Source organism: Gymnodraco acuticeps, unplaced genomic scaffold (genome assembly GCF_902827175.1).
Source record: "Gymnodraco acuticeps unplaced genomic scaffold, fGymAcu1.1, whole genome shotgun sequence".
In the NCBI taxonomy this organism is placed as follows: Eukaryota; Metazoa; Chordata; class Actinopteri; order Perciformes; family Bathydraconidae; genus Gymnodraco; species Gymnodraco acuticeps.
This window is the reverse complement of record NW_022990583.1, coordinates 1,524,721-1,539,292: the sequence shown is the minus strand read 5'-3', so window position 1 is coordinate 1,539,292 and position 14,572 is coordinate 1,524,721. Positions and strand designations below refer to the sequence as shown.

The window sequence follows — 14,572 nt, the reverse complement described above, 5'->3', positions numbered from 1 at the left end:
TATAATTGAATGATCTCAGTAAGCTGAGGACAATGAAGAATGTACAGCCAAAAGGATCTTAGGCCTCTGGCTGGAGGATGTTAGATTGACCTGTTAACTACCAAGTGCTATGTTGTGTTTGATCAGTCATTTGATTTGATCTGTGTAAGGCTGCCTTGTAACAACATAGCTAAGAACTCAATTCTTATCTTACGTAGCAAGTCAGGAAGTAGCAGGACACATTCTGCTGCTGCGTGTCAAAAACTTGCAAACCCACATTGATATTAATCTGTACTTGTGCAAATGTTAACTCCCCCACTAGGGGCTTAAGTCTGACAACTGAAGGTTAAGCAAAATGACAAACTGGCTTGAAATTGAGCTAAAGAGTGTGTCCGCTCCACTGGGCAGACAACATTTGACCAATGTCATATTGCTGTTCTGATTCATCTCGTCACAGCAGACTCTAAGCTGTCAGATTTGATTTGCTTTGATTTCAGTGCAGCCCTAATGCATCCTGACAATATAATTTACTTGGAGGCATTTTTCCCCAAGTGTAACAAATATTTGTGTCCAAACAGTTATGCTGCACTTCAGTTACTGTCTCACCAAAAGGCAAACAAAATCAACTTAAGTAGAATACACTTGTTTATTCGTGTGACAGCAGTTCAGCTAAATTGTTTCTAGTGTAATAGAGAGCTGTTATTTCATATTTTAACTGTAACACAAATGTTGATACCAGCAATGACACCGTTTTTATAATGGATTCCTTTCATTGTTGACATTATGTTTTAGCCGAGGCAGGTGCAAAAGCTGCTGATACAACTGTGTAGGAGGTTTTGTCTTTTCAGGTAAAAACAACCATGGCTTGGGGCGGGCAGCAGCCAAGACATTTAAAAATCAGTGTAAAGAGAAAAAGTGCAAAGAAAAAGTATTAAAAGCGAAAGAAAGCTCTGCAATGAAGGAGGGACAGAGGAGAGGGGAAAAGGTCAATTCTGCTCAGTGTAAGCAGAACGTGCAAAAATTCATCTCCGAGTCATGCGGTAAAGTTTCCAAGTCAGGTCCGTCAGTCATGCAATAAAAACAAAGTCAGAGCTCAGAGGCATCCATCGCAGATAAGAGGAGCCAGATCTCAGAGAGGACACTCTGTCCCAGAGATGCTTCACACACAAAGTACAGACCCTATTCAACATGTCCATCTGCATTCTTCATACAGCACACATGCATGTGCTGCATACCACATGCCATCTCCTTGAATAGGTCTACATGCACACACCATCCATTGCACTCAGACTGTAAGCGGAGCAAGAAGGACAAATGGAAGAAGCTGATCCCTTCTGCTATCGGTTTTAGAATCAATGCTAGTTTCAGGGTCTTCTGTTCCCTTTGCAATCCATGCACACTGCTCACACTAGTGCTCTAAAACTGCAGAGCCATGAACAACACGTAGGATGATGCATGTGTAAGTACAGCTGTAACCAAGACAACTCGGAAATTGTCAGAAGTTTCTAAATCAATTTAAATGTTTGCTTCAATTCCTGAGCAGGCTGACTTACAGGAGTTAAATCAACATACATGTTTTGGTGTTTTCTGTGGGAGACTTACCCCATCTGCACCGGGCTGGCCGTTGACCCCCAGGGTGCGGAACGGAGAGTGTGTGGACAGACGCTTGTCCCACTCATTGGGCCTGCTCTCCGGGGCGGAGGCCATGAAGGTCCTCTTCAGCTCACTGATGCTGGCATGATGCTTGATCAGATCCTCCTGAGGCTTATCAAACTCCTGCAGGGAGGAGAGCCAAGAGGGGACAGAGAGTGTGGAGGGGGAGGGGCAGGGGGGAGGGGGCAGGGGGGAGGGGGCAGGGAATTGGGCCATGCAACAATAAAAAAGGGAGAAACAATAGGGGAAGGAAAGGGCAGATGAAGGATGGGTTCGTAGTTGGGAAATCAAACGGGAGAGAATAAAGAAAATCAGTCAGTTTGTGTTGCTTTCTCCTGTTTCTGTACAATTTGGGTTGATTTATTGCCGATTAATGAATAAGCATCAGCGGCAGCAGGGTTATTTGGTGATTCTAAAGGAACATAGGGTTCAATCATCTACATCAAAACTATGTGGATTCTTAATAGATTAACAACATACTTTGAAAATGTAAATCATTCTGGTGGCTGATTCATGAGAGCAGATTTTGGTGTATAAAAAGGAAGATTCAAAGGAGTAAGTGCCACGATTTATCACATTTAATTTGAGATTTGGATGGGAAGGAGCTACAAGCTGCACATCACTTAGTTAATGGTGTATTTTAAAGCATTTAGCAGTGAAGCCCTTGAAAAAACAGGCTGCAAATTAAAGAGCAGAAGACGTGATGATAGCAGATATGGAAGAAAGAGAAAGCCTGAGTATGAATGAAAACCTCATTTGTCACTATATCTGTAAAGCGTCTTTGAGCACCTGTAAAAGCGCTAACAAATTAAATCTATTATTATTATTATTATTAAATGAACAAAAGCAACAGTAGCAGCTCTCAGTTGGCAACATTTAGCACCAAGTTGATCTCAATTGAAGATATCGTCTCCCATTTGACCAAACAGACTGCAGAGAAAGACCTACTGAACAGTACTTATCTTAACACAGTGTGGTGCTCAAGAGCAACTTAATGTTATGTGTTTCTCCAAAAGTCATACCTTTTACAAATGACAGAAAATGTATATTTGTAATTACATTTCTATGGTCAAAAGCTGTAAAGCATGTTTAGAATTAGATGGAGGTAAAAGAGCAAAAGCAGAAACAGGAGAATACTGATGATCTTGGGAAGAAATGTATCAAATGTAGCTGCTGATGAAGAGTGACGGTTTGAGGATGCAGCATCCTTAACACGTTTGCGGATACCAAAGCATCTTTGATTTGCAAAACACACAAACAAACGTTATCATTTATTCTGCAGCAATTAAACGCCGATGCATAAAGTGAGAATCATGCCACATGCAAGCGTGATATTAAAGAGCAGCCGTGCCACAGAGCAGGAACACACAGATAGAGACTGACATCTCCAGAAGGGATACAAACCTCCAACATTAAAAGGCTATGTCTGATATAAATTGAGTCACCCTCAATTCTCTTAGCTCTTTTCTGTGAAAAAGAACAAAAAAGGTGTGGGTTTGTTTCAGTTCCCCTGTGTGCTTGAAGATATGTTGGACATGCATACTACAACATTCACTACAGTGTTAATACAAACCGAGCTGTGAGGAGTCTGCATGCAAAATAGTTCAGGGTTAAGTGAGTATAAGAGTCGAACGGCAATGTGCTAACGAACCAAAGACCCTAAGGCTATAGAGGACTGCCTTAGGATTTGCACAATGAAAACAAACAAATAAAGAACCTAAAGTGAAAGAAATGTTATCAAACACCAGTAATCATGCAACCTTTTTAGTTAAGTGCACACATCTATAATCATGCATGTGTGCATTCCAGGGTTAAGAAAAACAGCAAGCAATGAGAGGAAATGAATGCCTTGTAAACTCAAAAACAGATAATCTGTGTAAAAACATATAATCTGAGGCAAGCATTTTCTCTTTTTTTCAACCATATTACTCGCTGCTTACATTTTCAATCGACTCAATCTAATACAGAATGTTCATCCAACCTGATGTGGATTTCATTTTAGACCGAGCTGTACAGAAGCACAACATGAGAAGAGGGTGAGATTAGTGTTTTGGATGAAAAGCTTGACATCAGAATGGAGGTGGAGAGATGGCTACGGAAACGTTTACGAGGCTATGAATCTGACCTTTCGCATTCGCACCACCTCCGTGCTCGTCTCCTCAGACTCGTGCTACCCCGGGGAGGAGAGAGGGACACATGTTAGCATCCTCTGCTTGTTGGCTTTAACACTCAGATCCAGAGTGGAAACAAGTCTTGTGAGGGGCCACATGCAAGGGGCCAGTGTCTGACACTAACCTGAATGTCCCCATTGAGGGTTGCCATCAGTGAAGAGTCTACTTCTCTCTGGTCCCTCCACGCTGCTGGCTACAGCAGCAAGAGAGACACAGTTCACACTCAGACCCAGAGGACAATCTCTGTTCGCTACTTCAGTGTCTTCATTAAAGAAGACCATGAAGCCATTGCATTCAAAATAGTTTTTTAAATGTCAATGTTATCATTATCTACAACAAACAATTCCCAGCCAATTGCTATGAGGACAAATAATAAAATAAATGGACACCAATTTTCCTGTAAGGTAAACGTTGATTGCACACATTTAGATTTAAATTCATCACTAACGTGTAAGACAGTGTTTAAAGAGAAATTCTATACCTTGACCTCAGCCTCGATTTTTGAGGGCTCTACCGCCTCTATAGTGACCTCCAGCTTTCTTTCCTCCTTGAGGCTGGTCTTCAGTGGAGTGGAGGTCTGCGGCTGCTCCAGGATGGCAAAGGGGATCCCTGCCTCGGCCAGAGCGGCCTGGGAGAAGACCGGAGCACTGACGGGACGGGCGCCCCTCTGTGGGACCACCACTGGAAAAATACAGACAGAATTGTACGTAAATAAAAGGAAATATGTTCAAGCACAGTAGAGGGATTCGACGGTAGGCACATCCAACTAGTCAAATCGCCCAAGTGAGTAAAATGCACAGTAAAACATCTATAAACATATAAATGAAAAAACAACACAATAGCGCATCTATGCAAGCAGCCACATCATACTTACAAGCTTCGATGTGTTCACAATGCAGGGGTATACTGTACCTCATAAGCCTGGTTTAGTCTTTAAACAAAAGGAAAAGTCAGCCCTCAAGGTTGAGAGTAAAAGCATGGATTAGTTCTTGTTGGAATCCAATGAAAGATGCAAAGGCAGATGACGTTAGGCTGCAGTCCAATGTGGTTGAACAGGTGAAATGCCGAGGTTAGGAAAGCGTTATTTCTTCAATGTGCAAAACATAGCACGACCAGAGGCCCTTCAGTGATGATGAATGTGCATCCAAGTCAGGGCATCCTGTGAACGGGCTGCAAGTGTTGCTTAAGCGTTTCATGGAGCGAAAAAACATCTGCAAACAACAAACCCAAACTGGTACCTGACTCTCTGAGGCCAACATCTAGCAGAACAAACCAATCATGGTGGACATGTGTTTGTGTGTGAGGACGCCTTTCCTCCTGGATCCGTTGCTCAAACTGTGGTCTCCTCTCGGATATCACAATCTTTGTTTTGGCCCCAGCAGTTGGAACTTTCACATTTGCTGGGAGCTGGAAGCGCTCAGGGACAGCAGCTAATACAAAGCAAGTGGGTATTATTCTAGAAATGAAGTACAAAATATGAACACACTTGCATTTATAGTGAAAGTAAATTCAATGACTGCTGAGTCTGTTGATACAGTAGGCTTACATCTTAGAATGATTTTTTTAAAAATCAAATGTTCCTATATATAGCTGTCACTTGCTCTAATAATACCTGATTTCTTCTTGGCCACATCCAGAAGGGTAAAGCAATCATCTTCAACCTCTCTCACTGCTGCACTCGGTTCCTGCTGCAGCACATCCTCCAGCTGCCACTGCTGCTCCACTATCGTAACACTCTTCTCCGCTCTCTTCTCTATGGCTGCATACTCTTGAGCTGGTCTTACTTCAGGATGTGTGTGGAAATGTTTGTCCACAGTCACTAATGTAGAATACACACAAAGCCTTCTCAGTAACAACGATTCTACTTAACATATATTAAACATGCGAGTTATTTTTATAAAAATATAAAGCGCACACACAGTAGGAGCGACAAAATAATACCTGGTTCTTTTGCTGCTACATCTTGCTGCACAAACCAATCATCATCAATCCGTCTCGGATGTGACGTCTTAACCTCCACAAACTTCACGGGGGGCCTCACGTCTTCCATGAGGTATTTTGGTTTTTGGTCAATGGCTGCCACCACTTGGACAACATGCTCAACCACAGCAACTAACATGGAGAAACAAAGTTAAATAACTGACGCCGATTGATTAACTATTTACTATTTATTTTTTCTATTTATGGCTGAAAGCATCAGGTGTGCGTGCAGTCGGGTTTATGTGAACTTGTTTGAAGTGTATGCAGCAGCTTTGGCAATGAAAGGTACCTGGTGGTATGACAACAGGCTTTCCACGGATGATGTCGAACAAACCAAACCAATCATCTCCTCCTTCCCTCTCTGACGGCAGTGCAATTTGGCTCGATTTAATTTCAGACAGATGTGTCTCATCTTGCCTGCTGTCCACACCAATTATCATCTTCTTCCATGTTCCAGTCTTTGTGGTAGACACCTCGGTCTCAAACGTCCTCCTCATATCCGGAATAATCTCAACGGGAGCAACTGACACAAACAAACCGAGTCAAAGAAGTTGAGCGCTATCCATCAAACAAAGAAAAGCTTAGCGCTGCAGAAATTGGTAAATATAAGGTTTCAGAGTAACTTCTGATGTGGTTCGAACATATAGGACATGTACCTGGTGGTAGTATGACTGTCTTTTCATGGACAGCATCAAACAGTGAAAACAAGTCATCATCTCTCTCCGTCTGAGGCCAGGAAGGCTGCAGTCTAATCGGTTCAAGATCAACCTGCTGCAACATCTGCTCTACCCTTATCACTTGGACTTGTTGAGGTTGAACACTGGGATAAATGTAGCTTGGTGCTACCAGAGAAACTGAAAGCAAACAGAATAAATACTCAAACTCATAATCAGACACCACAATCCAAGTTATCTAGAAATAGTTTGCGTGACACCATGTTTGTTTGTAAGATATTCTTCTATAAGAGGAAAATGTGTGAGATTTCAAGGCTGTGGGTACCTGGAGGTACATAGGCACTTTCTCTGGGAACACCATCCAGCAGGATACACCAGTCATCATCTCTTTCTCTGAGTGGCCCGGACACTTCCTGCTGTCCTCTGTCCTCCCACTGCATCACAGTCTCTTTAACAAAGACCTCCTTCCTGGACTCTACTGTTATTGTTTCAGCCACAGTAGAAAGTCTTTCTTCAGTATAAACCTGAACGTCCATGGTAACTAATGACAAACAGAATGAAGGAACATTTGTAAGACGCCTACAATAAGCTTCTAAGACTTTATGTCAGGCCAGTAGAGGAAGTCGACCATACCTGGTATGTGATAATATGATGTTTCTCTAGCGGCAACATCCAGCAGCACTAACCAGTCATCTTCTACTTCTCTCACAGCCCGTGGGAGTGCTACCACTTGCTTTTCTCCAAACACTTGTTTTATTTCTTCTACCACAACTTTTTTCTCACTCCGCTCAATAGTTGTTATTTTAACCAGAGCGACACGTTCTTCTGGGGACACTTTAACAACTTCTGCAACAGCAGCTGAGACAAAAGAGATGAAAAACCTTTAGAAATATATACAGTACAGGAGATTAAGAATAACGATGTCCACAAAGCTGAGGATTATTGCTGTGATAACGGTGCGAATAGGGACCTTTAGCATTACCTGGTGGAACATATGATGTTTCTCTGGGAACAACTTTCAGCAACACAAACCAGTCATCTTCTCTGTGTGTCTCTGGCTGTTGTGGGATTTCTTGTAGATGTCTTGGAACCTCCTCTATTCTCTTTCTCTCTTCAGAAACAACTTCTCTAATCTCCTCCTTGACTGCAGTTCCTCCCAGAGAGACCAAACTCTCTGCACCCATCTGGTCTCTTCCCTTCAATGTAACTGATATGGGTAGAGACGAGAGACGGTATTTTACATACAAGGAGAAGTACACTCTCTTTGTATATTAGCACAAGATAAAACCACAAGATAGCCAGTTTGAAAAGCAGCACAGGGGCTTTTAGCCGTACCTGGTGGTACATATGTGGATTCTCTGGAAGCAATTACTGGATTTTGTGGGATATCTTGAAGTCTTGGCGCCACTTCTATTATCTTTTTCCCCTCAGAAACAACTTCTCTAATCTCCTCATAAGTCGCAGTTCCACCCAAATAGACAGAACTTTCTGCGCCCATGTGGTCTCTTCCTTTGGGTGACACTGATAAGAGTTGGGTCAGAAAAAAGAACAGTAATACACATTTCCTTTATATTAGCAAGCAAGCACAGAATAAAGCACTAGAGAGCCAATGTTTTACCAGAGGGCCTAAGCAATACCTGGTGGAACATAGAGTGTTTCCCTGGGGACAACATCCAACATCAAAAGCCAGTCATCATCTCTTTCAGGGACGGTCTGTGGTGGGGGGATCTCTGGTATACGCCTCATTTCCTCTTCACTTGTCTGTCTCTCAGCGACTATAATCTCAGTTTTCTGCCTAACTGTCGTAACAACAGTCTCTGAAGGGAAATATTCACCTTCATCCACCTGAGCACGGTCCACGGGAGTGACTAATGATGACAGTAAAGACACAAAATACTTTGAACATCGGGGCAAACATGCAGCGCCGAAAAGCTAGGAGAAGCAGGACAGGGTGTGGTTGGTTATTCTTATTTGCAAAAACCTTTTTCCTGACTAGTATAGGTATTACTAACACTGCAAATCATATTACTTTTAAAAGCGTTATTTCGCTGTGAGTGAGGTTTAAGAAGAATGTTCTGTATATAAATGATAATTACTGTCCATTTTAATGATACAAAAAGGCTTTCAATTCCTGTATACACCAGACTACAAAGGCTATGGTTGTTGGACTTTTTTTTTTTTTAACCCATTTTCAAATTAGGACATCTTCATTGACCAAATTTGTTCCGTCAGCTATACTGTCATTACTTTCAGTAGACTGCTTTGACCTGAATATAACCCAGAACAATACCCAGCACAGACAGGCCTTTCATAAATGGCAAATTATATTTATATGCTTGTCTTCTCCTTTCTAATAAATCTAAAGAGGGTTCAATTGTTAGTGTTCACAGCACACAAAATAGTACTGGAGAAGGAAATGATACAGAGATTAGAGAGATTAGCAGAAGTCTACAGCTATCTGCACAATGACATACTGTACCTGGTGGTTTGGAAACAGCTTTGTACGGAAGTCGGTCAAAAGGTATGAACCATTCATCTCCATCTGCGCTCTGAGAAGGACTGTCAGCCTGAAGCCTCTCTAGAACTTCTCCCTCAGTTTTCGCTTCCAGTATGACGGTCTTACGCCATGTCCCCTCTTTTCCTAGCGTTTCCTCTGATATTAAACCACACAGTGCAAGCACATCTTCAATTTCTTCCTGCATCTGCCCTCTATCTTCTACAATAGTCACTCTCTTCTTAATCCTACGCTCCACTTTCCGGTGTGTTACTACCGAAGTGACGTCTGGAGATCCGGCCTTCAACTTCTCCTCCATCTCGTCCTGCCATTTACTTTCTATCTGGCACAGCTCTTCTCTCAAGCTATCATCAGACGGACTCTCTCCTGTCATCTCTTTTTCACTCTCCTGCTTGATCTGGGACTCTTCCTCTTCAGGCAAAATGCCTTTTAAAAACACCTGCTTTATCTGCTCTTCCAATTCATCCACTCCATCCTCTTTTGTCTCCATTGACTTCACAGATTTCCTCAAAACACTTTCTATTATGCGTTCAACCTGCATTTTGTTTTCCTGATCCAAATCTCCCTCTCTTAACATTTCTACCTCTTCCTTTCCCAGTTCCTCTTCTATTACTTCCTGAAGTCGCTCTGCCACCTCATCCATTTCTTGCAGTCTTTCCTCTAAACCCCTAACTTCCCTCAGCTTCCATTCCAAAACATCTGCCATTTTCAGCTCGTCTAACAAGATCTCGGTTTCCCGCAGACTCTCAAAGACCTCCTCACTGGTCAGATCTTGATCCGCCATTCGCAAGCCCTGCTCCTCCTCCTCCAGGAGCTGGAACTGAGCTTGGCGTGAGACTGGGAGGATTAAAGGGGAAAGTAAAGCAATAAAGCATACAAAAAATTAAAATATGATTCGTATTGCAGACTGTTAATAGTTTATATTTCCTACTTGCCACATGTTCTTAAAAATGCAAGCTGAGGCAAGCATTAGATGTGCAAATACCTGGCTGTTTTGCTAAATCAAGAGGTGAGACAAAGGGAAAAGGAGGATATCGCCCGAGCAGGGCAGACCACTCGTCCTCTTTTCCCCTCTGCTGTTGCTTGTCAGATGTCAGCTCCTGCCCTGGCTGACTGACTGTCTGGGTGATGGTCTGAGAGCCAGTCTGCCCAGTCCCAGTGTCCTGCCATGAGACTGTGTGAACAGACTGCTCCTGCTCCTGAATGGGAATCTGCTCAGACTCCCCCCTGGCTGTGAAGAAATGACCGAGTGATGACTGTTGTGCAAAGGTTTTGCTGGGAGAGATGACTGTCATTGTGATGCTTCACAGTGCTTCAAGCGTGTTTTGGACCAAAGCAGATGCCAAGCGTTTGTACGAGACTCTTGTAATTCAAGTAAGCTCAGGTTAGTAGAAAGCTGAATGGAAGATGCCTCTCATCCTTCACAACGAGAGCAGGTGAAAATGGCAAAACTTTTGCAAAAAGTACTTTTTACCTTTTAAATGAGTCAGTCAGTTAAGATGACAAAACATGACAACAGCAACTTCAGAAAATGCCCAAAAAATTAGGAACCTGCCTCAAGACTGAAAATGCCTGTGTGTATTTGAGTCTTCGAGGAATCCTATTATGTATTATTTTAGAAAGAGAGCTTAATGACCCTGGGATGATGCCAGGGGAAGTACTAGGTGTATGACATTACCCACATGTCAGAGTAAGTCAGCATCCTGACAAGTAAACCCTCTGTCCCGCAGCTGACAGGCAATGTGTTCAAGAGGATTACGGGCATGATAGCAAATGAGCCAAACGAATGAGCATGTTAATATATGGGATGAGGCTATAAAAGCAGCAAATATGCCAGAAAGCGTTGGTGCGGCTCCACACAGTTCCTGGTACCTGGGAGTTCAGGAGAAGGCTGGGGTTTGTCAGATGTCAGCATCAGCAACCAATCATCCACATCAGACCTGGTGGAAGCTGAGAGGTGTTGCAGGAGCTGGAGAGTTTCATCTCCAGCTGCAAGAGCGAAACAAGTCAGAAGGCAGCTTATCGAACCTGCGCTCTTAAACAATCATTCCAACACAGGTTCACACAGTGGCACATACCTCCATCCAGGTTGCGGGAGAGCCTCTTGCTCGCCGAGCGTGTGAAGCGAGGGGCTGGGCGGTCGATCAAGGAGCTGGCCTGGCGGGTCTGGGCCTGGGTGCGCCCGCTGTACCGGAACTTAGAGCCCAAGACGAGGAAGCGGCGCGATGCGGGCGGCTCCACAGTTGGCACTCTGAAAGACAAAAACACTTCATTTTCATCCACTCAACATTAAATACATTTTCCAATTTCATTTCTGTGACAGACCCACGCACCAGGAATATAAATGTAAATTACATAATTTAACATGAAAGGATTTTGCATTCCCTTAAAATTGTCCGTTATGCAAAAAGGTCAGCATCAGCTTCGAACTTCATCTTACTAAGTAGACAAACCCTTTGAGGTTTAATTCTAAGGTCATGACCATGGGCATGCAGCTTTGCTTCTGTGGTTAAAGTGCCAGGGAGCCAATATAGGGCTTAAGCTGTAGAGAGCAGTTAGCCAATTATCTAAGGGATAGGAACAACCTCCAAATGACCTCTGTTGCCGGGCAAGGAAGTGTAATTTAGAATGTGTGGTTACATTAAATGACCTGAACTCACCTGAAGAAGGTATGGTTTTCAACGCAAACTTTCCACAGCTTCTTTGAGGCTTTGTAGTTGGGCAGTTTAAAGCCAATTGTGCTTTCATACTGCTCTTGCTGTAAATGAAAAAACAAAAAAATAAAGTCAAATATAAAGACCTTATGTTGATTATTCTGAAGCATCGACATGCATCTGCTGGGTTGTATGAACATATTGTGAATCCTGATGAATATTTGTTCTAATTCTAAAAGACCATTTCTTAAGTTAAAATCTTAGAAACATTTGATATACTGTACATTACAAAAAATGTAATGCTGGAAATAAAAATGCTAGTGTACAAAATAGTCTACAATCAAAGCCTGAATTGCAGTGTGCAATATATTTAAGGATTATTATTCAAATGTATTAATCCTCATACTAAATCTGTATTAAGCCAGAAAAATATGTATATAGAGGCTTGACATACATATACATATCCATACAGCTATACAGCATTCCCATCCAGTTAAAATAATGTACAAATTACAATAAAAGCGTTTTAATCAAAAAATTAAATTATAATTGTAATAAATAATGTAGTAAATAAAAAAAACAAGGGAAACAATTTAATTTAGAATATAGTAAACAAATGAATGTAAAATGTAATTTCAGATGTACCTCTGATGGCCTGATTTTAATGAAGAAGCTGCTGCGTTTGTAAGAGATCTTGAGAACTTTGGGCCAAGGGAAACGGTTAATCCTCAGCTTGTCCTTGTACACCATCAGACCACTAGAGCAAACCCCGAGCGTGATGTCGACGCCATCGAGATCCTGGATGCACAAAAACAGGATGAAACAGATAGGATATTGAAGCTCTGCACGCCATCACCCTAACCCTGCACTTACAATAAACAATCACTGGGAGGCAGACTTTCTCCCACAACGGAAGACATGGAGTTTCAGTTTAAAATGAAATTAATCTCTCCTTTTTTTCCAAAATGGGACATCAATTTTGTAATTAAAATTGGGATGCTCCTGATGTAATACAAGCGGGTTGCTGCAAAATACCCACACACAGGAAATCGATGAATCCATGAACTGTTGAATTTTAAAATCCCCATGAAATACTTGCATTGTTAGATTACCAACTCGATACCGATCTAAACAGGTGACTTTATTTAAACAAAAAATACCTTAGCTTGATGCAGGTCAACTCCGTACATGGCGAGTTTCTTGGCATTTTCCAGAAACATCAAGTCTGCCTGGGCTGGGGTCATTGCCCTGGAAAAAGACAGATCATAGTTATATTACATTTTAATAGAATGATTATTTGAATTCCAACTCAAACTTGATGAAACTTAACTTCAGGCTACAGATTGCCATCACTTTGTGGCTCCAATTTCCCCCATTGATTACCTGTATGTGCGGTGCAGCTCCATCACCTTATCCTCCAGCTCTTTGCTCTGTCCGGGGGCCAGGCTCAGATCACTTACATAATTCTCTCCATGGAGCTCTGGGTCATACTCTCCGAGCTCTGACTGGGCTGTGTAGGAGCCCAGCATGGACAGTGTGACAAAGGAACAGGGAAGAACAGCTCGCATGATGTCCTTCCTCAGCTGGACACACAGAAAGTACCTGAAGAAGACGTGAATGGACAACAATTAGCTCACTTATGAAGATTTGAAAAGTATATTCTGAATTGACTATATTGTTGTTGGAAACTCAAGCTTTCGACATAGCTGTGAAGCTGAAAGCTACGTTAAGGTATTTTTTGTATAATGCTAGCTTAGCTTAGCATAAAGACTGGAAGAAGAGTAGCCTGGCTCTGTCCTTAAGAACAATCCGCTTACCAGCACCTCTCCGAATAACATGTTAAATCACATAGAATAAGCATATTTTCCAAAATCCAACTATTCCTTTATTAATAGATATTCACCTGGTGAGGTCTTCGGTAAGCTGGGCTGGATCATGAGGGTAGAACTTGACGCTGAATGTAAACTCATACACAGCGCCTGGAACCTGTTTCCGGATCTCTTTGGTAGACTCCATCCATGTCTGCGAAACACATGTGGGGTAAAAAATAAACAACTGCTCACAGCCAATTTCATTGTCATTCATAATAAAGGGTTATGCTTTTGCAGAGTAACTTTACTGCAGGGAGTAGAAAAACCTACACAGGTGGATGGGTTTTCCCAGTTGGCGAGGCCAAAGTAGTCCCTCTCCAGCAGGTTGACATGGTCGCACACCTTTGTAAGAAGTTCTTGGGCTTTAGCATGTTTCTACACAAGAACGAAAGAGAGACAGACAAACAGGGAGAAGGAGATTATTTAGATAACATCACCATTTGATTCTTTAACGCGGGTAGTAGCCATTGGTATAAACATTCAAGAAACTGAAATTTGGGAGGTCTCTTACATCAAGCTCGCACTCAAACTGAGTGTCGTCCAGTAAGGTGACTTTGCATTGCATGGTTTTCAGACGTTTGGGGCCTTGAGCCTCTTCTTCCTTTGTCTTCTTCTCTTTTACAGGCTTCTCCTTCTTCTCCTCCACCTTTGTCTTCTCCTTTGCCTTTTCCTTTATCTTCTCCCTTGTCTTTTCCTTCGGCTTTTCCTTCTCCTTCGGCTTCTCCTCTCCTTTGGCTTCTATCTCCTGTTCTGCGGGTTCTTCCTCTTTTTTCTCCGTGTCCTCCTCCTTCACTTCCTCCACAACTTCAGGCTCCTTCTTTATGGCAGCTTCTTCCTTTTGCTCCTGCTTGTAGAATAAACACAGAACATATCAAAAGAATAAATAAGGGGAATGACTAATTGTTTTGTGACAGCTCAACAATGAATACACAGTCTACCGTTAATAGAACACAGTAAAGATACTGCTGTTAATGCTAGCTGCATTTTAAGAACAGCATGGATCGTTTGTGTCAGGCCAAGCTTTCAGCTCAGTGCACCACAGTTACTTCACTGAGCAAGCCATCCACATCATAAA

At 42.3% G+C, this 14,572-nt stretch overlaps 1 protein-coding gene across 23 annotated transcripts in view; it reads right to left on the bottom strand.

The window, feature by feature from the left end:
- Positions 1 to 14,572, bottom strand: part of LOC117553924 — a 31,988-nt gene that overhangs the window by 5,824 nt on the left and 11,592 nt on the right. For 6 of the 23 annotated variants that reach the window (XM_034228037.1, XM_034228034.1, XM_034228055.1 and 3 more), the window contains exons 3-28: positions 14,009 to 14,344; positions 13,768 to 13,872; positions 13,530 to 13,648; positions 13,010 to 13,228; positions 12,787 to 12,874; positions 12,272 to 12,424; positions 11,633 to 11,730; positions 11,051 to 11,223; positions 10,845 to 10,961; positions 9,958 to 10,203; positions 8,937 to 9,809; positions 8,095 to 8,325; positions 7,793 to 7,978; positions 7,440 to 7,664; positions 7,091 to 7,315; positions 6,783 to 6,998; positions 6,440 to 6,637; positions 6,073 to 6,306; positions 5,745 to 5,915; positions 5,416 to 5,622; positions 5,042 to 5,233; positions 4,285 to 4,484; positions 3,928 to 3,996; positions 3,758 to 3,802; positions 3,037 to 3,099; positions 1,582 to 1,755 (exon numbers count right to left, since the gene is read on the bottom strand). In XM_034228037.1, coding sequence (XP_034083928.1) covers positions 1,582 to 1,755; positions 3,037 to 3,099; positions 3,758 to 3,802; positions 3,928 to 3,996; positions 4,285 to 4,484; positions 5,042 to 5,233; positions 5,416 to 5,622; positions 5,745 to 5,915; positions 6,073 to 6,306; positions 6,440 to 6,637; positions 6,783 to 6,998; positions 7,091 to 7,315; positions 7,440 to 7,664; positions 7,793 to 7,978; positions 8,095 to 8,325; positions 8,937 to 9,809; positions 9,958 to 10,203; positions 10,845 to 10,961; positions 11,051 to 11,223; positions 11,633 to 11,730; positions 12,272 to 12,424; positions 12,787 to 12,874; positions 13,010 to 13,228; positions 13,530 to 13,648; positions 13,768 to 13,872; positions 14,009 to 14,344 — 5,163 coding nt within the window. The remainder of the gene's footprint in view (positions 1 to 1,581; positions 1,756 to 3,036; positions 3,100 to 3,757; positions 3,803 to 3,927; positions 3,997 to 4,284; positions 4,485 to 5,041; positions 5,234 to 5,415; positions 5,623 to 5,744; positions 5,916 to 6,072; positions 6,307 to 6,439; positions 6,638 to 6,782; positions 6,999 to 7,090; positions 7,316 to 7,439; positions 7,665 to 7,792; positions 7,979 to 8,094; positions 8,326 to 8,936; positions 9,810 to 9,957; positions 10,204 to 10,844; positions 10,962 to 11,050; positions 11,224 to 11,632; positions 11,731 to 12,271; positions 12,425 to 12,786; positions 12,875 to 13,009; positions 13,229 to 13,529; positions 13,649 to 13,767; positions 13,873 to 14,008; positions 14,345 to 14,572) is intronic. The other 17 variants (XM_034228042.1, XM_034228051.1, XM_034228057.1 and 14 more) reach the window with 8 other exon arrangements.